This window comes from Somniosus microcephalus, chromosome 6 (genome assembly GCF_052327205.1).
Source record: "Somniosus microcephalus isolate GS21.2 chromosome 6, FLI_Smic_1.0, whole genome shotgun sequence".
NCBI classification, from domain to species: domain Eukaryota; kingdom Metazoa; phylum Chordata; class Chondrichthyes; order Squaliformes; family Somniosidae; genus Somniosus; species Somniosus microcephalus.
The window spans coordinates 48501151-48528111 of record NC_140992.1 but is presented as its reverse complement, the minus strand read 5'-3'; the positions used below and the strand labels follow the sequence as shown (position 1 = coordinate 48528111).

Here is a 26961-nt window from a genome sequence, read left to right as displayed (position 1 = left end):
GTAGTGAAGTTAAGATTTAAAAGTAAGATTCTCTGTTAATAATAAGATTGTATTTTTTCTCTTTTTAGAACTGTTAACATTGCGATTGACTGATTCACCAACTGTAAATTGCATGTCGGTTCTTTTAATAAATCTCTATATATTTTTAGAATTGTCTCACATAAGTCTTTTGTATCAATAACTCACGAACTCAATCTCTGTACACTCTTTGGTGGAGAGGTACATGTCTGAGGGGAGTTTTCCAGGCCCTCATAATATCCGGGACGTTACAGTCTAGCTATCTGGAGGATGGTAGCATTCTCGGGTTCTTTTCCTTTAGGGAGGGATAGCCCAGACCTTTAGACCCAGTTAAGCGCCTTTAGGATTCGGCTACCTCAAACTTTAGTTGAAAGTGAACATCTGAGAAATACGCCCGATCTGGGATAGCCCCAAAGGGGCTAGGACTAGTAAATATCCTTTCAACCTCTCCACACTTGCACCGATCACTCACCTCCAAAGCGGACTTTTCGACCCCTCTCACCCCCGCAGATCCACTGCTCGCCTCACTGACCCTGGTGAGGTTCGCAGCCGTCGGGAAGCCCGCACTTGTGTGCGTAAAATGGGGATAATCCTCTTAACTAACAGGCAGTTAATTGGCTGTAATCCCCTTCCCGACTCCTGGGAAGATGGCACGGAGGCGGGTTGGGAGTGGGTTTGGTACCCGCTCCTAGTTTCTGTCATTTTTCCGGCAGTCCCGCCTCCCCAAGACTGGTAAAATTCCCCCCATGGTGTTTGCTTACGGTACTGCTGAACCCGAGAGAATATGTGAGGCAGACTCAAAATTTGTAACACATGGGTTTGAGATTTTATTTTTAATAGTGTATAATATGCCAACTGAATTGTCAGGCGTGTTAACTTGTCAGATTAGAGTTTCCCCCTCACATTGTGTAAGAAGCTTTCTGATGACCCTTGTGTATTCACTTTTTCATGTACATTACAAAACTGCTTGAGAAGCTGGTTTTTATATCACTTGCGTGGATGGTATAACACATGAATAAAAACATGTTGCTTCATTATCATTTTGGTATATAGAAAGGGATGCAAATATCAGGATTAGCAGAAACTGCAAACATCTTGAGGAAATTTAATTTTTCTTCTATGCCAATTTAATATGTGCTGCTGGGCCTCAAAGCCTAACAATTAGTTTGAATTAAATTTTTGCCACAGATGTTAAACAAAACTGCAATACAGCATGAGTCGTTATTTATTTTATTATAGATTAATACAAATATTTCTATCTTCAACCAGGATTTTTTTCTCACCCAATCTTCCTAATGATCACTGGCAATTCAGTCAATCTATTAACTCTCAGGTGCAAGCCTTTCTCCTACCAATATATTAAAACCTTGAATGGGTGAGCACATTTCCTGCTCGCAGTCCTTACTTCCTGTAGTCATGATTTTTGCTTATGCTTTTATATCACTATTTACAACATAAACTTACTGTGTTAACATTTATAATGCAATTTCCCTGTCAAATGTTCACTGTCACAGTTTGGTTACAGGCCTCCCATCACTGCTGCTGTATTACCTCCTGTTTCCTGACTCCCATCTCTTCAGCCTGTACTACACAGAAATTGCTATATTGCCTGTCTTGAAAATCAATATTTTGTCCACTTTTCTAATTCTGTCTGCTCTTTAAAAAATCTGGTCCCATCCTTTGGTTTAAAACCATTTACCTGCTGCTTCCTGCAAAGCCACAGGATATTAAAGACATTTATGTATACAGACATTTCCTGTTAATCATGCTTCAGATGTTACACATCTCCAATGTAAATTTCTATGTCACACTTAATAAAAGTATAAAGCAACAAAGGTAATTGACATAAGTCGTACCATTTATGTAGAAAGGACTTATGAAATATACTGGGCGGCCTGCTGGTGGCACTGTCCCGGGAGAGTATAAATACTCGGGCACGGGCCCAGCTTGCTCAGGGACATTTTGTAAACAGGAACTAGTGAAGGATAACTAGACTTCCATGTTGTGAAACAGTCGATTAAAGCCTTGTTTAATACTCTGACCAAGTGCCTTGTAGTTTTCTTACGTCAGTAATCATTTGGAATGCACAGATTATTTGGAATTATTTGAAAATACTGGAGCCACAATGTCTGCTGCCTCTTAACTGACTAGTGGGTTAGCTCACTCAGTGTTTAACTATCGGTTAGGTTTTGTAGCTTTAAAGAGACAAACACTTGCACTTTGACAGCAGAATAATAATTGCATTTTACATGGTACAATCTTCCTGTCCTTATAAAATAGTGCATGCTCTGCGATCAGGAGTAATGCCACAGGAGATGCACTAGTATTTGTATAAATGTTTTTAGAACATCCATTACAATTCAGATGTCACACTTAAAAGTGTCTAAAGTATTAAAGAAAGTCAAAAAAGATATGGGCTGGAATTTTCTGTACCTGGTTGCGTGCGGATGCCGTAGTGGGTCGCGACCCCATTCTTAAGGCCGCCCTGCGCGTTACCCGGCCCTGTTAAATGGTGTGGGTCTCTGACGTCATTGATGACACATTTTCAGCCAGGATATGTAAAGGAGCCATGGCCACATTGCATTTGAAGGTTCATCTCGGAGTGTGCAGGCAACACACTGGACAATTGGACTGCTACAAAGAGTGCCAAACATGACTGCACTGAGACAGAGGGCTGCACCCAGGTGCTCCGATGACTCCTTCCATATGCTTGTGGAGGGAATGAGAGCACGCAGGGAGGTCCTCTTCCCTTCTAATGGGCGGAAGAGACCGCCCCAGGAGACAAACCGAGCCTGGCTCCAAATTACAGAGGAGGTCAACAGCAGGGATGTGGTCAGGAGGACCTGGGTGCAGTGCCGCAAACGTTTAAATCATCTCATTAGATCAGGAAATGTGAGTGCAAAGCCACACTCAGCTTCATCCTGCTGTGCCTCTCATCACAGCCACATCACTCTGCCTTCCCAACCCTGCTCCTGCACATCCTTACTCACACCAACATACCTTGCACGCCCACCCATCCCTCTCTATCTAGATTATCACATTCCCATCTGACTAGCCACTCCTCACACTTACCCTTACCCTAATGCAATCATACCAAACTAACAAAACACAAGGAGGCCACTTGGCATTGCCACCCCACTTCATCATCGTCACCCTCTACAGATGTAACCCATTCATTCCTTACACTCATTCCATCACTCTCCCTCAACTTTCTCTTATTTCCCTCCTTGCAGAAAAAGAGAGCCTACAATAAGAGGGAGAAGGAGAGAACCAGAGGTGGCACTCCATCATTGGCCACCCGAACATCAGCAGAACAGGCTTCCTTGGAGGTCTCTGGAGTCGTCGAGCAGCTGGAGGTGGGAGGCAGAGAAAGGGGGACATCTTGGCAACCTGGTGACAGAATTACATATCATACTGGCATACATCAGTCACTCACATGGGGATTGATGTCAGCAGCCAGTGAATGTTCATCATGTACATAATGGATTCTTCATATGACATATCTAACTCCTTGAAGTCAATGGGAATCGGGAAAGACTCCACTGGCTGGAGTCATACCTAGCACAAAGGAAGATGGTTGAGGTTGTTGGAGGCCAATCATCTTAACCCTAGGACATTGCTGCAGAAGTTCCTCAGGGCAGTGTCCTAGGCCCAACCATCTTCAGCTGCTTCTTCAATGACTTTCCCTCCATCATAAGGTCAGAATTGGGGATGTTCGCTGATGACTGCACAGTGTTCAGTGCCATTCGCATACAGCAAGACCTGGATGACATTCAGGCTTGGGCTCGTAAGTGGCAACTAACATTCGCGCCACACAACTGCCAGACAATGACAATCTCCAACAAGAGCGCGTCTAACCACCGCCCCATGATATTCAACGGCATTACCATCGCCGAATCCCCCAACATCAACATCCTGAGGGTCACCATTGACCAGAACCTTAACTGGACCAGCCACATAAATACTGTGGCTACAAGAGCAGGTCAGAGGCTGCGTATTCTGCGGCGAGTATTTCACCTCCTGACTCCCCAAAGCCTTTCCACCATCTACAAGGCACAAGTCAGGAGTGTGATGGAATACTCTCCACTTGCCTGAATGAGTGCAGCTCCAACAACACTCAAAAAGTTCAACACCATCCAGGACAAAGTAGCCCAATTGATTGGCACCCCATCCACCACCGTAAACATTCACTGCCTTCACCATCGGCGTACTGTGGCTGCAGTGTGTACCATCTACAAGATGCACTGCAGCAACTCGCCATGGCTTCTTCAGCAGCGCCTCCCAAACCCGTGACCTCTTCCACCTAGAAGGACAAGGGCAGCAGGCACTTGGGAACACTATCACCTCCAAGTCACACACCATCCTGACTTGGAAATATATCGCCATTCCTTCATAGTCGCTGGGTCAAAATCCTGGAACTTCCTAACAGCACTATGGGAGTACCTTCACCACACGGACTGCAGCGGCTCAAGAAGGCAGCTCAACACCACCTTCTCGAGGGCAATTAGGGATGAGTAATAAATGCTGGCTTTGCCAGCGACGCCCACATCCCAGGAACAAATATTTTTTTTTAAAAAGTAGGGAAGTTGGCAGGCTGCCTCTACCTCTGCTGAAGCCACAGGGATAGCACCTTATAAAAACACATGTAAGAGGAAGATGACACACAAGTGAATTCACACGGGTAGCCACTTGGGTCGTTTATTCAATGTTTCTGTAAAATTTCCGTTACTGTGGTGTCACGGATAAAAATCTTTATTTTCACCACTTTCCAGTCATGGACAAATTTATGTGCACCTTTGGAAGTGGCTTAGTGAGTTGGAGTGAATGGTGAGACATAATGTTACCTCCAGCAATGGTGGTCAGTGTGAAAGGAATGGCTTGGTCATTGTAGGCATGCTGTGGGGTGGTGCCAATCTGGCGTAGCATGTGGCAGCCATATGTATGTAAAGTTAAGTGAATCTGGCCATGATGAGCCCATCCCTGGTCTCCCAGGCAGCAATGTGCTCAGGTGCTGGTGGGATCGGGAACGCAGGTTCCTCCAGCTCCTGCTCCTCCTCCTCCTCATCTTCCAGCTGATGCTCCTCCTCCCCCTCCTCTGAAGAGGCTGTGCACTCAGTGCCTTGCTCCTCATGCAGCACTAATCCTCGCTGCTGCGCTATTTTGTGCAGGGCGCAGCAGACCATGACGATTCTGGAGATCCTGGCTGGTGCGTACTGAAGGGCTCCTCCAGATCTGCCAAGGCATCTGAAGCGCATTTTCAGCATGCCTATTTTTGGTCTATGACCCATGTGGTGGAAATGTGGCTTTCACTATATCTCTCCTGGGCCTCAGTACGTGGCCTCTGACGTAAGAAAACTACTAGGCACTTGGTCTGAGTATTAAACAAGGCTTTAATCAACTGTTTTACAACATGGAGATCTAGTTGTGTCCTTCACTAGTTCCTGTTAAAGAATGTCCTGAGCAAGCTGGGCCCATGCCCGATTATTTATACTCTCCCTGGACAGCGCCACCAGCAGGCCGCCCAGTATCATTTCATAAGCCATTTCCACATGAATGACAAGATTCATGTCAGCCTCCTCAAGGGTGTCATGAGCCACGTCTTCAGTGGATAGCCCTAGTCTCCAAGCAGCCAGCCGGAAAGTCTGTTCGGAGGAGCGAAGAGCTGAGGGAGGGTGAACTGGCGCAGGACGAAAGAGTCATCTCAGCTGCCAGGGAATTTGTCGCACACATGCATGATGATCTTCCTATGGTTGCAGACGAGCTGCATATTGAGGGAGTGGAAGCCCTTGTGGTTGACAAAGACTCCTGGGTGATGATGGGGTGCCTGATGGCCACATGTGTGCAGTCGATGATGCTCTGCACCCGTGGGAAGCCAGCCACGGTGGCAAAGCCAAGCACCCGCTCAGTAATACTGGCTTCATCAGTGGCAAAGTTGATATAATTGGCTGACTTGTCAAAGAGGGCATCGGTGATCTGTGTGATGCATCTGTGGGCGGCCGACTGCGAGATGTTGCAAATGTCTGCTGCAGATCCCTGGAAAGGAGCCTGAGGCGAAGAAGTTGAGGGCACCGGTGACTTTGACAGTCACTGGTAAGGCGTGTCCACCCGCTCCTCTGGGCTGCAGGTCTTGTTCCTGCAATGTGTAAATGTCTGTGATGACCTGGCGTGATAGCCTGAGCCTCCTTTGGCACTGCTGCTCCATCATGTTGAGGAAACTCATCCTTTGCCTGTATTCCCTGTGTTGGGGGTATCTCCTCTGGCACGGTGCAGCCCTGCGCTGATGCCCTCTGACCTGTGCAGCATCAGGTGGTTGAGGTTGGTGGTGGTGTTGTTGGTGCTGCTGGTGTTGGGAATCATCGTGGTCTGATTCTGAGGACCAGGGTGAGACAGTATAAATGGTACGCATGCTGATGGAATAGATGGCAGGTCAAGTAGAGATGACAGAAGCAATGTGTGAAAGGTTCTACCAATGAGGTGATAATGGATGCCAACTTTGCTGGAAACACTTGCAACCTCTAGAAATCTAAATCTGTGCTGACAATGCAGTCAGCAACAGCATATGCCTTAGGAAAGTGATCAGCTGTGAGGTGGGAGTTTTTATTGTACTTTTCATGCTGTGCACGAATGAGCTGGATCAGTAGACACTCAACTTCTGCCTCAGGTTCACAGACGTGGTTCCTGAGCTGCGTGATTCCCGTGTTCATCCAGGGAAATGTGAAAAGTAGGATGAAAAAGGCACTTAAGGGTCTGACAAATACCTCATAATGATTTCAATTAGCTTGCCGGCCTCTGCCGTTCGGGTCGCTGTCGTGCCGGCAAACCGCCCGAGCGAAAGGTGTATGACGGCGGGTTCCCGACCCGCTGCAAGATATTTCAAATTTCCTTCCCGACCCGCCTCTAATTGCGCACCTGCACAGACCACAGAAAATTCCGGCTATGATGTTTTTTTCTGACCTGAAGCCAGAAATTTACAATCACCTGGCAATTTACAAAGTTGGAAACACAAATTGTGCCTAAGGACTAGAGTGTGACAAATGTGACTCCTTTTTTTAGAAAGGGATAAGCTATGAAATTACAGACTTTTTAGTCTTATTTCTTTTGTTAGTGAATTAATAAGCCTGCATTTTCCAACAAAAAAATTGGGCAGAGTTCCATCAAACCAGATGTCCTCCCACTTTTTGTTGCACACAATTTCTTGTGGGCGAGGAATGCTGACAGATTAATAGTGTCAAACAGGCTGGAGGTTAATTTAAGTATTTACTTGGGGTGGACACTGAGAAAAAGGAAGCATTTTTTCTGGATTAGTTTATCAATTGTGTTTTTTATTGTGGGTTACAGACTGTAGACTGACTAACTGGGTTCAGGCAATTTCAGATACATCCACAGCCAGAGGCCATGGCCACAGAGGGCTACAGTCTTCTCAAAACCTTCTCATGGGTCTAAGAAACAGGGCTAATATTGGTTTCTGTGGGCTGTTTTTGCAAGGTACAGGAATATACACTTTATCCTGGAAGCTGGTAGGCAAATAATATGTATCTGAGTTCTCTTTAGTGTTGTATAACAGAGAAGTTACTATGATAATTGTTTAAATGGCCAAGCTTTTTATTTTAAAAGCTTCAGAACCACAGACGAATTCAGACTTGTTTTGCAAGCATATTCTGAATATTGGAAATGACAGCCAATTTGTTCGTGTAATTAAAAGTGCTACAGTTTGTTCATGTAATTTGCTCTGCCATGTCTTCACATGTCCTTGAACAGATATTTCCAGTTCAACAGCAAAATACTGCAGATGCTGGAAGTCTGAAATAAAAACAGAAAATGCTGGAAATACTCTGCAGGTACGGCAGCACATGTGGAGAGAGAAACAGAGTTAACATTTCAGGTTGAGGACTTTTCATCAGATATTTCCAGTTGTCTGATGCAGATCAAAGAACTAAGATAGCCTGGAATGGTGGTTTTGATTGGTAGTTGTGTCTGAGATCTGAGAAGGTTTTGAGAAGACTGTAGCCCTCTGTGGCTATCGCCTCTGGTAGTGGATGTATCTGAAATTGCCTGAGCCCAGCTAGTCAGTCTACAGCCTGTAGCCAGCATAGAGTCTGGGCTAGCTTGACTGCATGATGGTCTTTTCCCATCTACAAAATTTTCAGGGATCTAATTATGTTAAACGATAGCTCAGAGGAAGTGCCTTTGTTGTTTTGATACATCATGAAGGATAGAAAAGTTTTGAAATTACTCTAAATACACTGATTTGTATTGAACTAGCTGAAGTGCCCGGCGGTGCCGAGGGACTTTTGAGGGCATGTTGTTGTTGGAAGAGAGAGAGAGCGACTGGGGGGGGGGGGGGAAAGAGAGAGAGCGACGGGGGGGGGGGGGAAGAGAGAGAGCGACTGGCGGGGGGGGGGAAGAGAGAGAGCGACGGGGTGAAGAGAGAGAGAGAGCGACTGGGGGGGGAAGAGAGAGAGAGAGCGACTGGGGGGAAAGAGAGAGAGAGAGAGAGCGACTGGGGGGAAGAGAGCACGACTGGGGGGAAGAGAGAGCGCGACTGGGTGGGAAAGAGAGAGCACGACGGGGGGGAAGAGAGAGCGCGATGGGGGGGAAGAGAGAGCGCGACTGGGGGGAAGAGAGAGAGCGACTGGGGGGGAAGAGAGAGAGCGACTGGGGGGGAAGAGAGAGCGACTGGGGGGAAGAGAGAGCGACTGGGGGGGAAGAGAGAGAGCGACTGGGGGGGAAGAGAGAGAGCGACTGGGGGGGAAGAGAGCGACTGGGGGGGAAGAGCGAGAGAGAGCGACTGGGGGGAAGAGAGAGAGCGACTGGGGGGGAAGAGGGAGAGCGACTGGGGGGAAGAGAGAGCGACTGGGGGGGAAGAGTGAGAGCGACGGGGAAGAGAGAGCGACGGGGGGGGAAGAGAGAGCGACTGGGGGGGAAGAGAGAGCGACTGGGGGGGAAGAGAGAGAGCGACTGGGGGGGAAGAGAGAGAGCGACTGGGGGGGAAGAGAGAGAGCGACTGGGGGGGAAGAGAGAGCGACTGGGGGGGAAGAGAGAGAGCGACGGGGGGAAGCGAGAGAGCGACTGGGGGGGAAGAGAGAGCGACTGTGGGGGAAGAGAGCGAGCGACTGGGGGGAAGAGAGGGAGCGACGGGGGGAAGAGAGGGAGCGACTGGGGGGGAAGAGAGAGAGCGACTGGGGGGGAACAGAGAGAGCGACTGGGGGGGAAGAGAGAGCGACTGGGGGGGAAGAGAGAGAGCGACGGGGGGAAGAGAGAGAGCGACTGGGGGGGAAGAGAGAGAGCGACTGTGGGGGAAGAGAGGGAGCGACGGGGGGAAGAGAGGGAGCGACTGGGGGGGAAGAGAGGGAGCAACTTGGGGGGAAAGAGAGGGAGTGACTGGGGGGGAAGAGAGGGAGCGACTGGGGGGAAGAGAGAGAGCGACTGGGGGGAAGAGAGAGCGACTGGGGGGGAAGAGAGAGAGCGACTGGGGGGGAAGAGAGAGAGCGACTGGGGGGGGAAAGAGAGGGAGCAACTGGGGGGGAAGAGAGAGCGACTGGGGGGGAAGAGAGAGAGCGACGGGGGGAAGAGAGAGAGCGACTGGGGGGAAGAGAGAGCGACGGGGGGGGAAGAGAGAGAGCGACGGGGGGGAAGAGAGAGAGCGACTGGGGGGAAGAGAGAGAGCGACTGGGGGGGAAGAGAGAAAGCGACTGGGGGGAAGAGCGAGCTCGACTGGGGGGGGAAGAGCGAGAGAGAGCGACTGGGGGGGAAGAGAGAGAGCGACGGGGGGAAGGGGAGAGCGACTGGGGGGGAAGAGGGAGAGCGACTGGGGGGGGAAGAGAGAGAGCGACTGGGGGGGAAGAGAGAGAGCGACTGGGGGGGAAGAGAGAGAGCGACGGGGGGGAAGAGAGAGAGCGACGGGGGGGAAGAGAGAGAGCGACTGGGGGGAAGAGAGAGAGCGACTGGGGGGGAAGAGAGAAAGCGACTGGGGGGAAGAGCGAGCTCGACTGGGGGGGGAAGAGCGAGAGAGAGCGACTGGGGGGGAAGAGAGAGAGCGACGGGGGGAAGGGGAGAGCGACTGGGGGGGAAGAGGGAGAGCGACTGGGGGGGAAGAGAGAGAGCGACTGGGGGGGAAGAGAGAGAGCGACTGGGGGGGAAGAGAGAGAGCGACGGGGGGAAGAGAGAGAGCGACTGGGGGGGAAGAGAGAGCGACTGGGGGGGAAGAGAGAGCTCGACTGGGGGGGAAGATCGAGAGAGAGCGACTGGGGGGGAAGAGAGAGAGCGACTGGGGGGAAGAGAGAGCGACGGAGGGAAGAGAGAGAGCGACTGGGGGGGAAGAGAGAGCGACTGGGGGGGAAGAGAGAGAGTGACTGGGGGGAAGAGAGAGCGACTGGGGGGGAAGAGAGAGAGCGACTGGGGGGGAAGAGAGAGAGCGACTGGGGGGAAGAGAGAGAGCGACTGGGGGGGAAGAGAGAGAGCGGGGAAGAGAGAGAGCGACTGGGGGGAAGAGAGAGAGCGACTGGGGGGAAGAGGGAGAGCGACTGGGGGGGAAGAGTGAGAGCGACTGGGGGAAGAGTGAGAGCGACGGGGGGGGAAGAGAGAGCGACTGGGGGGGAAGAGAGAGAGCGACTGGGGGGGGAAGAGAGAGAGCGACTGGGGGGGAAGAGAGAGAGCGACTGGGGGGAAGAGAGAGAGCGACTGGGGGGAAGAGGGAGAGCGACTGGGGGGGAAGAGTGAGAGCGACTGGGGGGGGAAGAGTGAGAGCGACGGGGGGGAAGAGAGAGCGACTGGGGGGGAAGAGAGAGAGCGACTGGGGGGGAAGAGAGAGAGCGACTGGGGGGGAAGAGAGAGAGCGACTGGGGGGGAAGAGAGAGAGCGACTGGGGGGGAAGAGAGAGAGCGACTGGGGGGGAAGAGAGAGAGCGACTGGGGGGGAAGAGAGAGAGCGACTGGGGGGAAGAGAGAGAGCGACTGGGGGCGAAGAGAGAGAGCGACGGGGGGAAGAGAGAGAGCGACTGGGGGGGAAGAGAGGGAGCGACTGGGGGGGAAAGAGAGGGAGCGACTGGGGGGGAAAGAGAGGGAGCGACTGGGGGGGGGAAGAGAGGGAGCGACTGGGGGGGGAAGAGAGAGAGCGACTTGGGGGGAAGAGAGAGAGGGACTTGGGGGGAAGAGAGAGAGGGACTTGGGGGGAAGAGAGAGAGCGACTGGGGGGGAAGAGGGAGAGCGACTGGGGGGGAAGAGAGAGAGCGACTGGGGGGGAAGAGAGAGAGCGATGGGGGGGGGAAGAGAGAGAGCGACGGGGGGGAAGAGAGAGAGCGACGGGGGGGAAGAGAGAGAGCGACTGGGGGGGAAGAGAGTGAGCGACTGGGGGGGAAGAGAGAGAGTGACTGGGGGGAAGAGAGAGAGAGTGGGAGGGGGGAAGGGGAGAGAGGGGATGGGAAGGGGAGGCGGGGGTGGGGGGTGGAAAGGGAGGGGGGGAGATATACTTAAAGTACAGGAAACTTTGTGCTATCCGGCACCCACCGTCTCCAGAGTTAATGTTGAGAGATACGGAGATTCTTATCTCCGTATTTGACAACAAACACTGTTGCTTAGCAACAGCTTCTAAACACTGGGTGTGGCCCTAAAGCTCTGCAGCTAAAGCTGTTGCTATAGCTACAGACCTTGCACAGCTTGACTGTTCAAACAAAGGAAAATAAACAAACAAAGAATAAAAAACGGCTGCTGATTTTTGTGGTGGCTCCAGATTGCCGGATAGCTCACCTCCGGATAGCACAAAGTTTCCTGTACTTATAAAACATTTTTGGTAAATCTTTCTATAACATACACTTTACAACCTCACCAATCTTTTTATTAAAAAAAGGGTCCTCACCTGTCAGTGTTGTAACACAAACAATGGCCGCCGCTTGCTTTTCAGTTGGAAAGATTAGGCCCCGCCCACACAGCCGATTGTCTGTCTCGGTCACCAGGACCCGATTTGGAGCACAGAAGCCCCACCTACTCTATGTTCCTGTACTAAGATGGCCGCGCAGGCACTCTGTTACACACTGAATCAAAATGGCGTCGCACTGAAACTTTTCGCCCTCCTTGACAAAGATGGCTGCCGTTTACCTGGGGCTGTCTGCAGAAGAAATTTCCTCAGCTGCAAACAGGATCTTCAGATTATTATTCGGGGCTTGCGACCTACCCCAGTTGCTTATGAAGCCTCCCCACCTACTGACCCTGGGAATGGAGCTGAGGCAGCACACCCTCTCTCCTCTGCCAGTGTTTGTCTCTGCCTAGGCCGGGAGCCTGGGTTTAGAGTTGCACTGCTGGCAGTTGGAGAAGCCTAGGCCCCGGGCCTGGAAAAACGGTGAAAGGTAGGAGAATTATAGAGGTTAGAGAAAAGATTTACAAATTAATTAACTTTTTTTTAAAACAATTTGTGTTTTAAAAGCAACTTTTTTTTTGCTGGAAATGTAGATTTGAAAAGAAACACGCAGAAAGCGGGAAAAAGAAATGAAAAGTTTAGAATCAAGATGGCGGCGACTCACCTCGGTTCAGAACGATAAGGCCCGCCCACACACGCACCGATTGGTCGACCGTCGGGTGTCCGAAGCGTAGGATTGGTCAATCGTCCCGTCACTCGACTGTAGGAGGGCCCATCCGCACGCGCCAGGAACCCGGCGTACGATTGGTCGACCTCGAGGGCACTCTGTCGCTAATGAGCGGATAATGAGATGCTAATGAGCGGAATGTTGAACGTTTTTTGGATACCGCGGGCGCAATTTTTGTCCAGCCGAAACGTAAATACGCTTAGGACGGTTCTGGAATCGTCAGCTTTCTTTCGACGTAACGCACGTGTAGGTACGCTCTATAACTTTCGAGTTAAATCAAGACAGACAGACAGAAAGACAGACGGAATGACAGACAGAAGTATCCTTTTATATATATATAGATACATTTACCTAGTCTATGTTAAGGCTCAGTCTGCCTACTGAAGGTGAGGACAATCGCAAGCCAGCAAGTGGTACACCCTAATAAGTTCTATGTTTGATCTTTGGGCCTCACTATTATTTACCTAGACAGGTAAAAACCCACTGTGGATTATATGGGCACAAGGTCAGTTTATGGGAGTGGTTGGTGACTCTGAGCCTGAGTAGAATATTTGGTGTAAAACCCAAAAATGTAACAGGGATGTCTTGCATCCTATTTCCTGACATTCTAACATGCAGCTGTTGTTTCCAAATGATGCCCCTTTGAAATGGGTGTCCAGGATTGGTAAGGGATCAGTTGTGAGTGGTTGATTTAAAGTGCACAGTAAGTAAATTGATTCTGCTGTTTTAAATCCATTTCCTAATAATTTTACTTCACTCTTTCTGGTTTGTTTTTTCTGCTGGTGCTTAGATTTCCCTGAGCCTCTGTACCAGTTGTTCCCCCTCCCCCTGCATTATTACTGGCACAAATGGGTTTTCCAGTGGGAATCCCTCTATCTGACATGTTTGGAAGAAGAAAAGTGGAGACAACAGAGGGCAACAAGAGGTGCACGAGAGGTGCTCTGTGTCCATCCACTGTGATATCCACACGCTCATGTCTGCAGAGAAAGGTGAATGTGTCTCACTTTGGCAGAAGTTTAGTGCAGGTGGAGGCTCCCATTCCCAAAGGAAGCTAGTTAAAGTGAAAAGTGAACATTTTACTGCAGATCAAACCTGCTGTTGTTAAGCTTAGTGAGCAGGAAATGTTGAGAGGTGAATAGTACAAAGATTTTTTTTTAGTCAAAGAGTGGCCTTTGTGGCCATTATTAGATATATCGCAGTGGAGCAAGAAGAGGAGAGGTTGCCTTGGGAGCACAGAGAGTAAAGAGAAACATGATTCACAGCAGATAGTACCCCAAGAAATTGCTTCCTGCAGTACATTCTGTCTGCTATCATAAGTATAATATAGTTTGCATAATCCTATTTTAATTTCTAATCCCTTCCTTGCTATATTAACTTGTCTCCTAGTCAGTACAGCATTTGTTGCAGATATGTTTTACACCTTACACCTTTCCATCACATGCATATGGACTGCTGCTTTATCTTTGAGTTTATGTTATGCAACACATTCTCATTTCTTTTCTGGTCCCTCTAACAGTTCCCTCTAACATTTGCCACAGAGCTGACCAGTTTACTGTTAGCCATTTCAAAAATGAGTTCCCAAGATTACATTAGTGATTCATTAATGTTGGTAACAACAGGAATGCCAGCCCATAAAGGTTTGGAGTAAAAATTCAACTGTGCACCTTCAGCTGCAATTTTGTGTCTATAATTAAAAGATTATGGGTTGGGAGTGCTCAATTTTGTGAAATGTACCCCTGAAGCAAGGCAGGAGCGGGCACAGTAGAAATGTTATCTCACTGTTGCCTTCAGGCATTCTTTCCTTAGATGTAATTTTCAACCTTTTTATCCCATTACTGAAAGACCAATACAGCACATCCTGTTTTTCTTTTCTTCCTATGTCGAAGAATAGTTTTAACTATTAACATCAGTAAATATTTTGTTTGGTGCTTTAAGCACTTTGATCTTTGTTGGTACTTAATAGAAACAAATTAACTTCTGTGCTAGAACTTTTATCTGCTTTATATGAAATATCCCAAAAATGGAGTTTCATTAATTACTGTGCAATAAGTACGTTGGGATTGCTTTGAAGATATCTTTCTGAGGCTGATTAATAGGATTCTGTTAGAGGCGTGCCTGCACTCAGTGTTCCACAGTGCACTCATGGGGGTTGATTTTGATTGTCGGGCCTCATTTGAATCTCGTAGGCGAGCTGTCCACACATTTACAGCATTGTCTAGCAGCTTGCCAATTTGTAGGGTGGAATATTTGGCCGGTCCTGGCGGAAGCCCTCTTCCACCAATAGCAGTACTGAAACAGTTAGTTTAGCAATTACACAAAATCCATATTGAACAAGTACCCGGCTAAAGGGTTTAGCTGCTGCAGCGTTAAATAAACTTTAGTTCAGTGTGTGAGCTCATTCCACCTGATTGTTCTTATTTTCTACAGTGCAAGACTGTTGCCTCTTTCTCTAAAAGATCATTAACAAGATCTTAACCAGCAATAAAAGATTTTTGGGAAAAAAATGCCAATTTTACTCTTACTTTTTCTGAGCAGAAAACATGGAGTATTAAAGGGAAAAAAATATTGGGTTCAACTTATCTCTCAATTTTTCTGCTAATTTTAAAGCCCACATCTTCCATCGTTGCTGATAAACAATAGAAAATATCCCCTATATTAGAGAAGTCAGTATTACTAATCAAGTTCATAATATTGTCTCTTTAATACAGACAGGTGGCTGGAATATCACGGGTCCTTGGGATAAAGACAACTTCATCGAAGTGCTGAAAGTAGTCTCTGGGACATACAGAGCAGTTCCTTTTTTCACAGTCTATGTTAGTGCAGACTCCAAAAGTTCCAACAGCAATGTCATCCAGGTTAGTAATGTATGAGACTGTTCAAAATTACTCAGTATGCAAAATTTGTCAATATTTGCATTTATTGATAAATCTATACGGTGGATCAAAATCACTAAGGAAGTGGTACTCGGTAAAATAATGGGACTCAAGGCGGATAAATCACCTGGACCTGATGGCTTACATCCTAGGGTCTTGAGGGAAGTGGCGGTAGGGATTGTGGATGCATTGGTAATAATTTTCCAAAACTCCCTGGACTCAGCAAAGGTCCCGGCAGACTGGAAAACTGCTAATGTAACACACCAAAGGGCAGTAGACAGAAGGCTGGAAACTATAGACCGGTTAGCCTAACATCTGTGGTAGGTAAAATTTTGGAGTCCATTATTAAGGAGACAGTAACAGGACATTTGGATAATCATAATTTAATAGGACAAAGTCAGCATGGTTTTATGAAGGGGGAAGTCATGTTTGACAAATTTGCTGGAGTTCTTTGAGGAAGTAACATATAGGGTGGATAAAGGGGAACCAGTGGACGTAGTGTATTTAGACTTCCAAAAGGCATTTGACAAGGTGCCACACAAGATTATTGCTTAAGATAAAAAATCACGGGATTGGGGGTAATATTCTGGCATGGATAGAGGATTGGCTATCTAACAGAAGGCAGAGAGTTGGGATAAATGGTTCATTCTCAGACAGGCAATCAGTAACTAGTGGTGTTCCGCAGGGGTCAGTGCTGGGTCCCCAACTCTTTACAATCTATATTAACGATTTGGAGGAGGGGACCGAGTGTAACATATCAAAGTTTGCAGATGATACTAAGATGGGAGGGAAAGTAGCGAGTGAGGAGGACATAAAACACCTGCAAGGGGACATAGACAGGCTAAGTAAGTGGGCAGAGATTTGGCAGATGGAATACAATACTGGAAAGTGTGAGGTTATGTACTTTGGCAGGAAAAATCATAGAGCAAGTTATTATCTTAATGGCAAGAAACTGGAAAGTACTGAAGTACAAAGGGATCTGGGGGTCCTGGTGCACGAAACTCAAAAGGTTAGTATGCAGGTGCAGCAAGTGATTAAGAAGGCCAATGGCATGTTGGCTTTCATTGCTAGGGGGATAGAATATAAAAATAGGGAGGTATTGCTTCAGTTGTACAAGGTACTGGTGAGACCGCACCTGGAATACTGCATACAGTTTTGGTGTCCATACTTAAGAAAGGACATACTTGCTCTCGAGTCAGTACAAAGAAGGTTCACTGGGTTAATCCCAGGGATGAGGGGATGGACATATGAGGAGAGGTTGAGTAGATTGGGACTCTACCCATTGGAGTTCAGAAGAATGAGAGGCGATCTTATTGAAACATACAAGATTGTGAAGGGGTTGGATCGGGTGGATGCGGGGAGGATGTTCCCGATGATGGGTGAAACTAGAACTAGGGGGCATAGTCTTAGAATAAGGGGCTGCTCTTTCAAAACTGAGATGAGGAGGAACTACTTCACTCAGAGGGTGGTAGGTCCATGGAATATGCTGCCCCAAAAAGCTGTAGAAGCTACATCATTACATAAATTTAAAACAGAAATAGACAGTTTCCTAGAAGTAAAGGGAATTAAGGGTTACGGGGAGTGGGCAGGAATATGGACATGAGTCTAGGTTCGGATCGGTCATGGCCCTGTGGGTAGCGGAGCGGGCCCAGGGGCCGTGTAGCCTGATCCTGCTCCTATTTCGTGTGTCTAATTCTGTTAGATTCAGGAGATGGTTCTGTGATAGTAGATTGGCGGTTAGGATCAGATCAGCCATGATCTTATTGAATGGCGGAGCAGGCTCGAGGGGCCGATTGGCCTACTCCTGCTCCTATTTCTTATGTTCTTATGTAACCTGTCATTTAAGACCACCCATTCTGCCGTGAAAAGGTGATCTCTCAAAACAGGTTCCTCATTGGAGGGACATTGCATGAAGCAGTGTACTGTTCATAAATGCAGATCTTAAGTTAATGGTTGATTGAATAAAGACAGAGGGGTCGATTTTCCTGGAGCCGTCAGGCGGGGTTTCAGGCGTGTGGTGGAGGAAAATCCCGAATTCGGGGGTCTCGACACCATCCCGCCCAAAACCCCGCTCCACGCAAGTTTCAGGGGTGGCGGGTACCTGCCCCGCGCAGGGACCCGCCGACGCCAGGCAGGAAGGGATTAGAGCCAATTAACTGCCTGTTAACAGGTCGTTAACAGGCAGTTTTTAGCCTAATCCCTATTTTGAGGGGTGTCGTGTGGGATTCCCGATGGCTCCAAACCACGCCAGGTTAGAGCAGGCGGGCCGTCGGGTTGAAGGAGTTGGAGGGGTCGCGATGTCGGTGAACAGGTGAGTGATGGGTGCATGAGTGCAAAGGTAAGTGTGTTTGGTGTGTCTAAAGTGTGTAAAGAACTTTTACTTACCTGTACTTACCTTAACAGCCTTTCTTCCTGTAGGCGTCGGGAGCGCATCACTCAGCCGGCACTTAAAGCTGAATGGCTGCGATCTGTGAAAAGTGACAGCCTTCAGCTTTAAGTGCTGCTGAGAGTTCTAACTGAGTCTGTGCAGAAGGACTCATGTTAGAACTCAGACTGTCAGTGTTTGATAGCTTCAAACAGCTGTGAAACACTGATATTTCATCTGTCAAGAACTCTTGACAGATGAAATTGCAGTCTGTGACGTCACCTGTTGCCGGGTGGCTCTTAATCGGCCTGCTGAGCCCGCTGGGTGGGCTCAACAAGGTCAATCAAGGGAAAATCACGCGGATTGGCCGGACGTCGATGTAGGCGGGTCTAAAACCCGAAAGTTGTAGTCCCGCCTTCTTCCCGACAGCTTCGGGAAAATCGACCCCAGATTGTTTCCATATTATGTAAACTGGCACAGGTTGTCAAGCACTGCTGATGGGAAAGGCCAAGTGTGAGTTTCAGACTGGGATTTTAACTTAAATTTCTTGATCAAAAAAACAATAATTGCTACTTGTATGCCTATTCCAGCAATTTCTAATAATTTGTCTATAGATAAATCTCGATCACTTCAAGAAATATAACTCATTTTATAAATGTTTTCTTCATTTTAACAGGGATGCTAGAAGAATTTATTGCCCATATTAACTACTTCAGAACACTTTCTATCAATAGTATAATCTCTACAAGATATCATACTGTTAACTTTTCAGACTAATCTGAGTATAAATACCAAATCAATGGAGATGGTTAACTGGAATGGTTATATTTGACTGCGAATTTATGCCTGCAGTTCAACATGGAATAAATTAGCTGTCTCAGTTTACGGGGAAATTAAGAGATGTGTAATGGCATCATGGGAAGCCCAATTATGATGAGTTGTTGTGTACCAGATCCCGTTAGTGCAGTGACATGTCACAGAATTGCCTTTAGACTTTTTTTATACCACCATAAGTTCATTTTTAGCATTAAAGTGGGTAAATTGTTGTGGCTTTTATTTTCTCCTTCAGGTTGATCAGTCAGGCTTGTTTCTTCCATCTCGTGATTACTATCTAAACAAAACAGCAAATGAAAAGGTAATGTACCATAGCAAATTTAATGTGCAAAATTATTTCTATTTTTTTTCTTTTGTTTCATCTTGAAGGTTTTTTGGGTGGGGAAAGGAGGAGGTGGATGCATGCAGTAATAAAAAATTACTTTGATTTAAGATTAAATGTGTAAGTTAGACATAGTTCTGACCATGTGTCTAATTATATTGGTGACCTTATCTTGTGTCTAACTAATTGGCATGCAGTTTCCAATTGATTACTAACTGACAAGATTCCTGTTACAATGTGTAAGCAAGTGATTGGGAAGTTTTAAAAAAAAGTTTGTGTCAAATAACCGGTCCATCTATTTTTTTAAATTAAGTATATGAATGAATATATTGGGCTGGATTTTCATTTAGGGTGGGTTGGTGTCATGAAATCCGCATTTCGTGTTATCCACACGAATATAAATCGATGTGGGAGATTGATGCTGTTTTAACTTAATTGTCCAGTTGAGTTCCAGCGTGTGGGAACCCATGGCAAATGAGTTTTTCCAGTCAGAAAGTCGCATCTTATGACGGCATCATTGCTGCTGCATTTAAGGTCTGCAACAAGCCTTGCTTCTTCTGCAGGCTGCCAACCTTTTGGCATTTACTGTTAGAGGAACCTGGAGTCACAATGGCCAGCGACAGACCTAGGGCTGCTCCCAGGTTCGACGACGTTGCCCTGCAGGCTCTGGTTGAGGGAGCTAGATCTCATAAGGAAGTGCTCTTCCCTTCATCAGGGAGGAAGAAGCCACCCCAGCAGACTAAGGCTGTGTGGCTGCAAGTGGCAGAGGAGGTCAACTCTTTAACGGTTACCCGCAGAACCTGGATAAAGTGTAGGAAGAGATTTCATGACCTTGTGTGTACTGAAAAAGTGAGTATGCATTTCCCATCACCCTCAATCTGATCCCCATTGCCTTTCCTCACCAGCACTCAGCTTTAGCAATCTCTTCCTCCACATCCCACTTGACACTGACATCCATGCACCCTTACCCATTCCCTTTCTCTCTATGCTCAAATTCACCTAACTATTCGACTATGCAGCCCTCACACTCCCTATCACTGTGATGCTATGAAAACAACTGACAACACACAGGGAGGGCCCTTGGTCTTGCCACCTCACTCCATCTTTGTCTCCTTCTAAATATCTATGCTATGGAATCTCTACACTCACTCCTTCATTCTCACTCAAACTCCACTTGTCTCCCTCATTGCAGGAAAAGAGAGCTCACAATAAAAGGGAAAGAGCCAGGACAGGAGTAGCCCAGCCCACCCCCTGGGAGGAGGCGGTCCTGGAAATCGTCGGAGTGGAAGATGATGCGCAAGTGGGGGACGGACAGACGGGTGCATCACAGCAAGCTGGTGACAGAACAGTTTTCCATCTCTCTCATTGACATTGCATGAGTCGCTGATAATGATTCTGATGCTCTAACAGATGGACTTATGATCATCTGCAATATGCAATGTGCATGTAACCTAGACCTCACATCTCCAACTCTTTCCTTTACTCCCCCACAGGACTATCGAGAGCCCCCGTCCCCACTGTCCAGGAGGAAGAGCCTGAGCTTCCAGACTCCTCAGAGGAAGCTGCAACCTCTGAGGGCGTAGCGTCAGCAGAATTCAGCGCACCCAGCACCAGCGCAGACACTCACACCTCAGTAGGACCTTCGGGACATAGAGTAGTGTTGTCACCTGGTGTATCACAGCTCACAAGTGAGCATCAGCAGATTGTGGAGACAGGGACAGCAGTGGAGAGTCCTCGTCGGAGGGCGCAGGACTCTGCCGGCTCGGCTGCATGTCGACCCTCTGCCTCTGGGTCCATCCACAAGATCAGCGATGCTGGAACTCCAGGAACAGATGCAGGAGTCTCTGGCAGGTTTTGTCTCCAGGGTCGCTGCGAGTGTGGAGCGAATAGAGGAATCCATAGCGAACATGAGCAGAGCCTTTGTGGAGTCATTGGCGCATGAACGCATCATCATGGAAAGGATGGCAACCTCCATGGAGGTGATAAGTCGCCAGAGTGCAGAAAACATGGTGAGTGCTCAGAATAGAATGACATCTCTGGAGGAGCGATGGGCATCTATTGTGCAGAGAAACCAGACCTTCATGGAAGTCCTTCTGAGTATGACTGCCAGTGCAGATACGGGTCCCCATGGCCCCCCTGATGTGCAGCAAGGTGCTCTCAAGCCACTTGCAAGCGCTGAGGGGGACCTGACCCATGAGAGGGAAGTTGGTGGCAGACATCAAGGAAGTGGGGGCTCTTCTCCAAGCGCTCACACTTCCATGCCACTGCAGACCCTCGGTCAGAGTCCACACCCAGCTGAGATCGGCGTCTCAACCCCTGCACAGCCGCAAGAGCAACAGACTGTTGACGAGCCCTCACAGGTTCGCAACCCCAGAGGACGCCCGCCAAAGGTGTCGAGACAGGAGCAGCAGGAAAGTGAGCAAGGGACCTCCACATCTGCTGAAGCCACAGGGGAAGCAGCACGTAGGAGCACGCGTAAGAGAAAGATACTGCACAAATAGTCACAAAGGTAGTCACTTGGGTGAAATTTGATGTTTTATGTGAAAAAGCCATCAGATCAATAATAATAAAAAATCTGATGGCTACTGCTGTAGTTGTGGCGTGTGTCATTTCGCGAATGGGACTTTCACATTGAGGGCTTAGGATTACTTGGAATTGTCATTATGGTGGTCAAATTACTAGGAGTCAGCTGGTTCTTGGCCATTGTCGATGCTCAGGTAAGAAGATGCGAGGCAAAAGTCCTTGAGTGGCTAGGCTAAGCAAATCTGGCAAAGATGAGTGCGTTCCTTGCATCCCGGGCAGCTATGTTCTCGCGTACTGCTGCCGCTGGTTGATGGGCCTCTGCAAGATGTTCGTTTTCGCTCTCCTCCGCCTCATCTGAGGAGGATAAGTGAGGAGCCACTTGGTCCTCAGGAATCTGCAAGCCACGCCGCTGTGCCATGTTGTGAAGTGCACAGCAAGCCACGATGATTCTGGAGACCCTGGCTGCTGAGTACTGCAGGGCTCCACCTGATCTGTCCAGGCATCTGAATCGCATCTTCAGCAAACCGATGGTTTGCTCGATAATGGATCTGGTGGACATGTGGTTGGAGTTGTAGCGCTCCTCAGCTTCATTGGCTGGCCTCCTCAATGGCGTCATTAGCCACGTCCTCAGGGGATAGCCCTTGTCTCCAAGTAGCCATCCGTTAAGTTGGTCTGACGGACTGAAGAGTGGAGGCACACTAGACTGGCGCAGTATGAAGGAGTCATGGCAACTGCCAGGGTACTTGGCACAAACATGCAAAATTTCCTTCTTGTGGTCCCCATGGCCCCCCTGATGTGCAGCAAGGTGCTCTCAAGCCACTTGCAAGCGCTGAGGGGGACCTGACCCATGAGAGGGAAGTTGGTGGCAGACATCAAGGAAGTGGGGGGAGTGGAAGCCCTTGCGGTTGACAAAAAAGCTGGATTGCGATGGGGTGTCTTAAGGGCCACATATGTGCAGTCAACGACGCCCTGCACCCTTGGAAAGCCTGCCAGATGAGCTAATCCAACCGCACGCGCCGTGATGCTTGATCCTTGGTGAAATGGATATGATTGTGCACGATGACAAAGAGGGCATCGGTTACCTGCGTGATGCAAGTGTGTGCGGTCGCCTGGGAGATGCCGCTGATGTCTGCTGCTGATCCCTGGAATGAGCCTGAGGCAAAAAAGTTGAGTGCGGTGGTGACTTTGACGGCCACTGGTAAGAGTTGTCCACTTGGTCCTCTGGGCTGCAGGTCTTGCTGCAGCATTGCGCAGATGTCACCCACTACCTCTCGCGAAAGCCTTTGGCACTGCTGCTCAGACATGTTTTTGTAGCTGACCCTGTGTCTGTAGACCCTGTTTGGGGGGTATCTCCTGCGCTGACGGGCTTCCATGCGCTGGCCCCTTCTGGCCTGTGCAGCTTCAGCTGGGTGAGCAGCAGCTTGGCGCTCCTGTTGCTGCTGCTGCTGTTGGTGCTGCTGTTGTTCCTGGTTCTGCTGGTGCCAATGCTGGTCTTCGTCCTCATCTGATGTCCAAAAGGGAAGGAAATAAATGGCTCCCATGCTTCTGGTGTATGCCTCAGTTGAGGAAGCGCTGAGTGAAGGTGGCGGGAGGGGTTTCCCAGGAGGTCACACTGGAGATTGGTGTCAGGCTCCAAACTTCCACAGCTGTGGTTATGCCTTCTAAAAGTTCCCCCAGACCTGAGACAATTAAGTCCTGCCACCTGCAAATGATGGCTGATCAAATCTCCTCTTTAATGTTTGAGCTGCAGCTGATAGTCAGCAATGCACTTGTGCTCACGCCAGGTTTCACCGTCGTGTTTCAGAACAGGCGTGTTTCATGTGGGAAAAGGGTTAAACTCACAAAGGCCTTTCAAAATGGCATTATAGAGCCAATTTAGTGATTGTTAAGGGTCTTAACGGCCTATCCTGCCTCTTGGAGGTGGGATGAAGACGGAACCACTAAACACGAATTATTTAAAATTGCTTGGAGGCGGGCTTGGGCCCGCCCACCAGTTTATGCAATTTTAACCCCCCACACGCCTCCAATCCCGCCTCCATGGCCCAATGAAAATCCTGCCCATTGTATACAGATAATTGTAGGACGATTCAGCTGACCAGTGTGATGTAAAATTGGACTTGGAAAATTCAGTTGAAGAAGTATTTCAGGATGAGCTTACCTTGAGTATTAATTTGTAAAATAGACCTTGATATGCAATAGTAAAGAAAAAAGGTAAATGCAAGGAGGCTTCAAGGGGCTATAGACAGGCTAAGTGAATGGGCAAAAACATGGCAAATGGAATATAATGTGGAGAAATGTGAAGTTATCCACTTTGGTAGGAAAAATAGAAAAGCAGAGTACTTTTTAAATGGTGAGAGATTGGGAAATGTTGGTGTTCAGAGGGACCTGGGTGTCCTTGGGCATGATTCACTGAAAGTTAACATGCAGGTACAGCAAGTAATTAGGAAAGCAAATGGTATGTTGGCCTTTAATACAAGAGGATTTGAGTATAAGATTAAAGACGTCTTACTGCAATTATATAGGGCCCTGGTGAGACCACACCTGGAGTATTGTGTATAGTTTTGGTCTCCTTACCTAAGGAAGGATATACTTGCCATAGAGGGAGTGCAACAAAGGTTCACCAGACTGATTCCTGGGATGGGGGGAATTATCCTATGGGGACAGATTGAGTAGACTAGGCCTATATTCCCTACAGTTTAGAAGAATGAGAGGTGATCTCATTGAAGCATACAAAATTCTTACAGGGCTTGGCAGGGTAGATGCAGGGAGGATGTTTCCCCTGGCTGGGGAGTCTAGAACCAGGGGTCACAGTCTCAGAATAAGGGGTCGGCCATTTAGGACTGAGATGAGGAGAAATTTCTTCACTCAGAGGGTGGTGAATCTTTGGAATTCTCTACCCCAGAGGGCTGTGGAGGCTCAGTCATTGAGTATATTCAAGACAGAGATCGATAGATTTTTGAATATTAAGGGAATCACGGGATATGGGTATAGATCAGGAAAATGGAGATGAGGTAGAAGGTCAGCCTTGATCTAATTGAATGGCGGAGCAGGCTCGAGAGGCCAAATGGCCTACTCCTGCTCCCATTTCTTATTTTACCAGCCACACTGTGCCATTTGGAGCTTTCAGTAAGGGGAGGAAAGCACTACTGGGAGTTGAAACTATGATGGACCATCAAAAGGCTGATTGTAGTGTCTAGGCGCAGACATAGTGGGGGGAATTTTAGCCTAAAAAAAATGAGTGGGTTGGGGGCGTGGGGATAGTTAAAGTGTTAAAAATGGAATTACTGACGTGAACCCGCCACCAATTTGCCCACTTCTGGTTTTGACAGGGGCGGGCGACCAGCCCGCTCCCAGGAGGTGGGACGTCAATTTAAATATTGGGCCTGAATTTCCAATCGGAGGCTTCCTGCTGGCTCTGTAGGTCCCGATACTTCCAATCCTGGGCCTCTGCTCTACGAAATGTACAGAGGCCCAGGTATCCCAGGGGCGCATGCGGTTCGCAAGCGTCCGTGGGATCACGTGGGCCATGGGGAACCAATCGAAGGGAATCCCCCTTCACACTTGACAGTTCTCTTCGCACGGATCTGTCAAAAGTATGAATGAAGAGCACTTAAAAAAAGTTAAACATTAAAAACATTTTTTTAAATCACATTTAAAATTAATTAAGATTACATTAAATTAAATATTTTAAACAATTTAAATTTTGAAAAAATAATTAAAGTTTTTTCGGGGCTAAAAAAAGTACCTTTTTTAAAAGTATTAAATTATAAATGAGTGGAAAAAAATTATTTTTTAATTTTTTAAAACTCTTATGCTGGTAAAAGCAGGCCTTACGCTGCTTTTACCAGGCGTAATATTTTTTAAGGCTTTCAGCGGGCGGAGGTTGTGCAGAAAGTGGAACTCTCCACCCGCGGAGGCCCTTTTCCTGGGCAGGCATGCGCTGAGCTGTGGGTGAGTAGATCCTATGGCAGCAGTGATATCATGGAAGTCCCTACCAATGTCGCACTTCATTTTGGGCAAGCTCATCTGCTACCCTGCCCAATGAGGAGGCCAGATTGCAGCCCTAGGCCTGTATAGCAGCTGCCTGAGTTGTCACCATGGCCTCTGTCATGATGGGTTATGCTGCAGATGGCCATGGATCTGCCACTTCTTCCAAGTCGGTTTGATCTTTTTTGGGGAAGGGACAGCTGCTTGCACTAAACTACTGTAATCCTGAGCCAAGAATTTCCTTGGAGCTGCTCCTGCTCTGCTGCCGTAACTTTGCCAGAAGTACAGCCGAAACCCCATTTGTAAACAGGGTTTCTGCTGCACTTTCGGCAAAGTTACGGCGTTGGAGCAAGAACAGCTCCGAGGGAATTACCAGCCCCGCTTTTCTCCACTGCTAGATTATTGACTAAATGAAATACAGATGTATCGATGTCCCGATTTCCCTTCAGATTATCTTGTAATGCTGCACTTTCTCAAATGTTTCATAGGTACTGAATGCATATCTGGACTACATGGTTGAACTGTGTGTACTTCTGGGAGGAGAATATAATTCAACATACACTCAGATGCAGCAAATATTGGAGTTTGAAACTATTCTTGCAAATATCACAGTTCCCCAGGATGAACGTAGGGACGAAGAGAAAATATACCACAAGATGACCATTACAGATTTACAGGTACACTAAATACAATAGCTTTGGATTGAATGAGATATTTTACGTTACATAGCCGAACAACAGCAATAAGTTAGAAATCTAAGGAACAATTGCATCAAATTGATACAGTAAAATTACAGGAAAGTCTGTATTTGAAAAGCAATTCTAAAACCATTCTAGTATGACACAGAGTACAGTTAAAGTGTTATTCCACATTTGTCATGCATAGTTTCAGTTTAATTGTATTAAACCGATAATGCTATGTCAAGTGCTCCAAATGTCAGTGTTTCTAGCAATGGGGCCCTGTATTATTGGATAAAAAATCTCCTGAATGCTGCTGCTCGCAATAAAAGGTGAAATTGTGGTACTGGCAGGAAAGTTGACTAATTGTTCAGCAGCAATATGTGGGCAACACTACTCCATTTGATGCAGAAGAGTTGAAGGTTTTGCTGTAGGAGGTGCGTCAAAGAAGGGATCCTATTTGGGGCTGAAGGGCACCTTCCAGCAAAAGCATATATAGTAGCTGCCATGAAGTGAGATTGCCAATCCAGTCAATGCAGTTACCCAGGTCCATCATACTTGGCCGCAAATGGGAAAGAAGTTTATTGGTATTTGGAGGAAGGTGAACATAACTGTACTCCTCCATTTTGCTCACATTTCTTGTGGAGCTCAAACCTATGCCTGTAACTTTTGCATTCTCTGAAAGGTACTTTTGCAAGCATTGCACACTACCATTGCTCTTTTGCATATGATCTTTAATTTTGCTTGTGCTGCATGGCACACTTTTCTTGTGGATCAGCCAATAG

The 26961-nt window shown here is 47.7% G+C and overlaps 1 protein-coding gene across 5 annotated transcripts in view; it reads left to right on the top strand.

Moving 5' to 3' along the window:
* ece2b (endothelin converting enzyme 2b) overlaps positions 1–26961 on the top strand; it is a 280796-nt gene that overhangs the window by 196818 nt on the left and 57017 nt on the right. For all 5 annotated transcript variants that reach the window (XM_085990179.1, XM_085990178.1, XM_085990177.1 and 2 more), the window contains 3 exons: positions 15304–15450; positions 18903–18968; positions 25988–26176. In XM_085990179.1, the coding sequence (XP_085846305.1) occupies positions 15304–15450; positions 18903–18968; positions 25988–26176 (402 nt within the window). The remainder of the gene's footprint in view (positions 1–15303; positions 15451–18902; positions 18969–25987; positions 26177–26961) is intronic.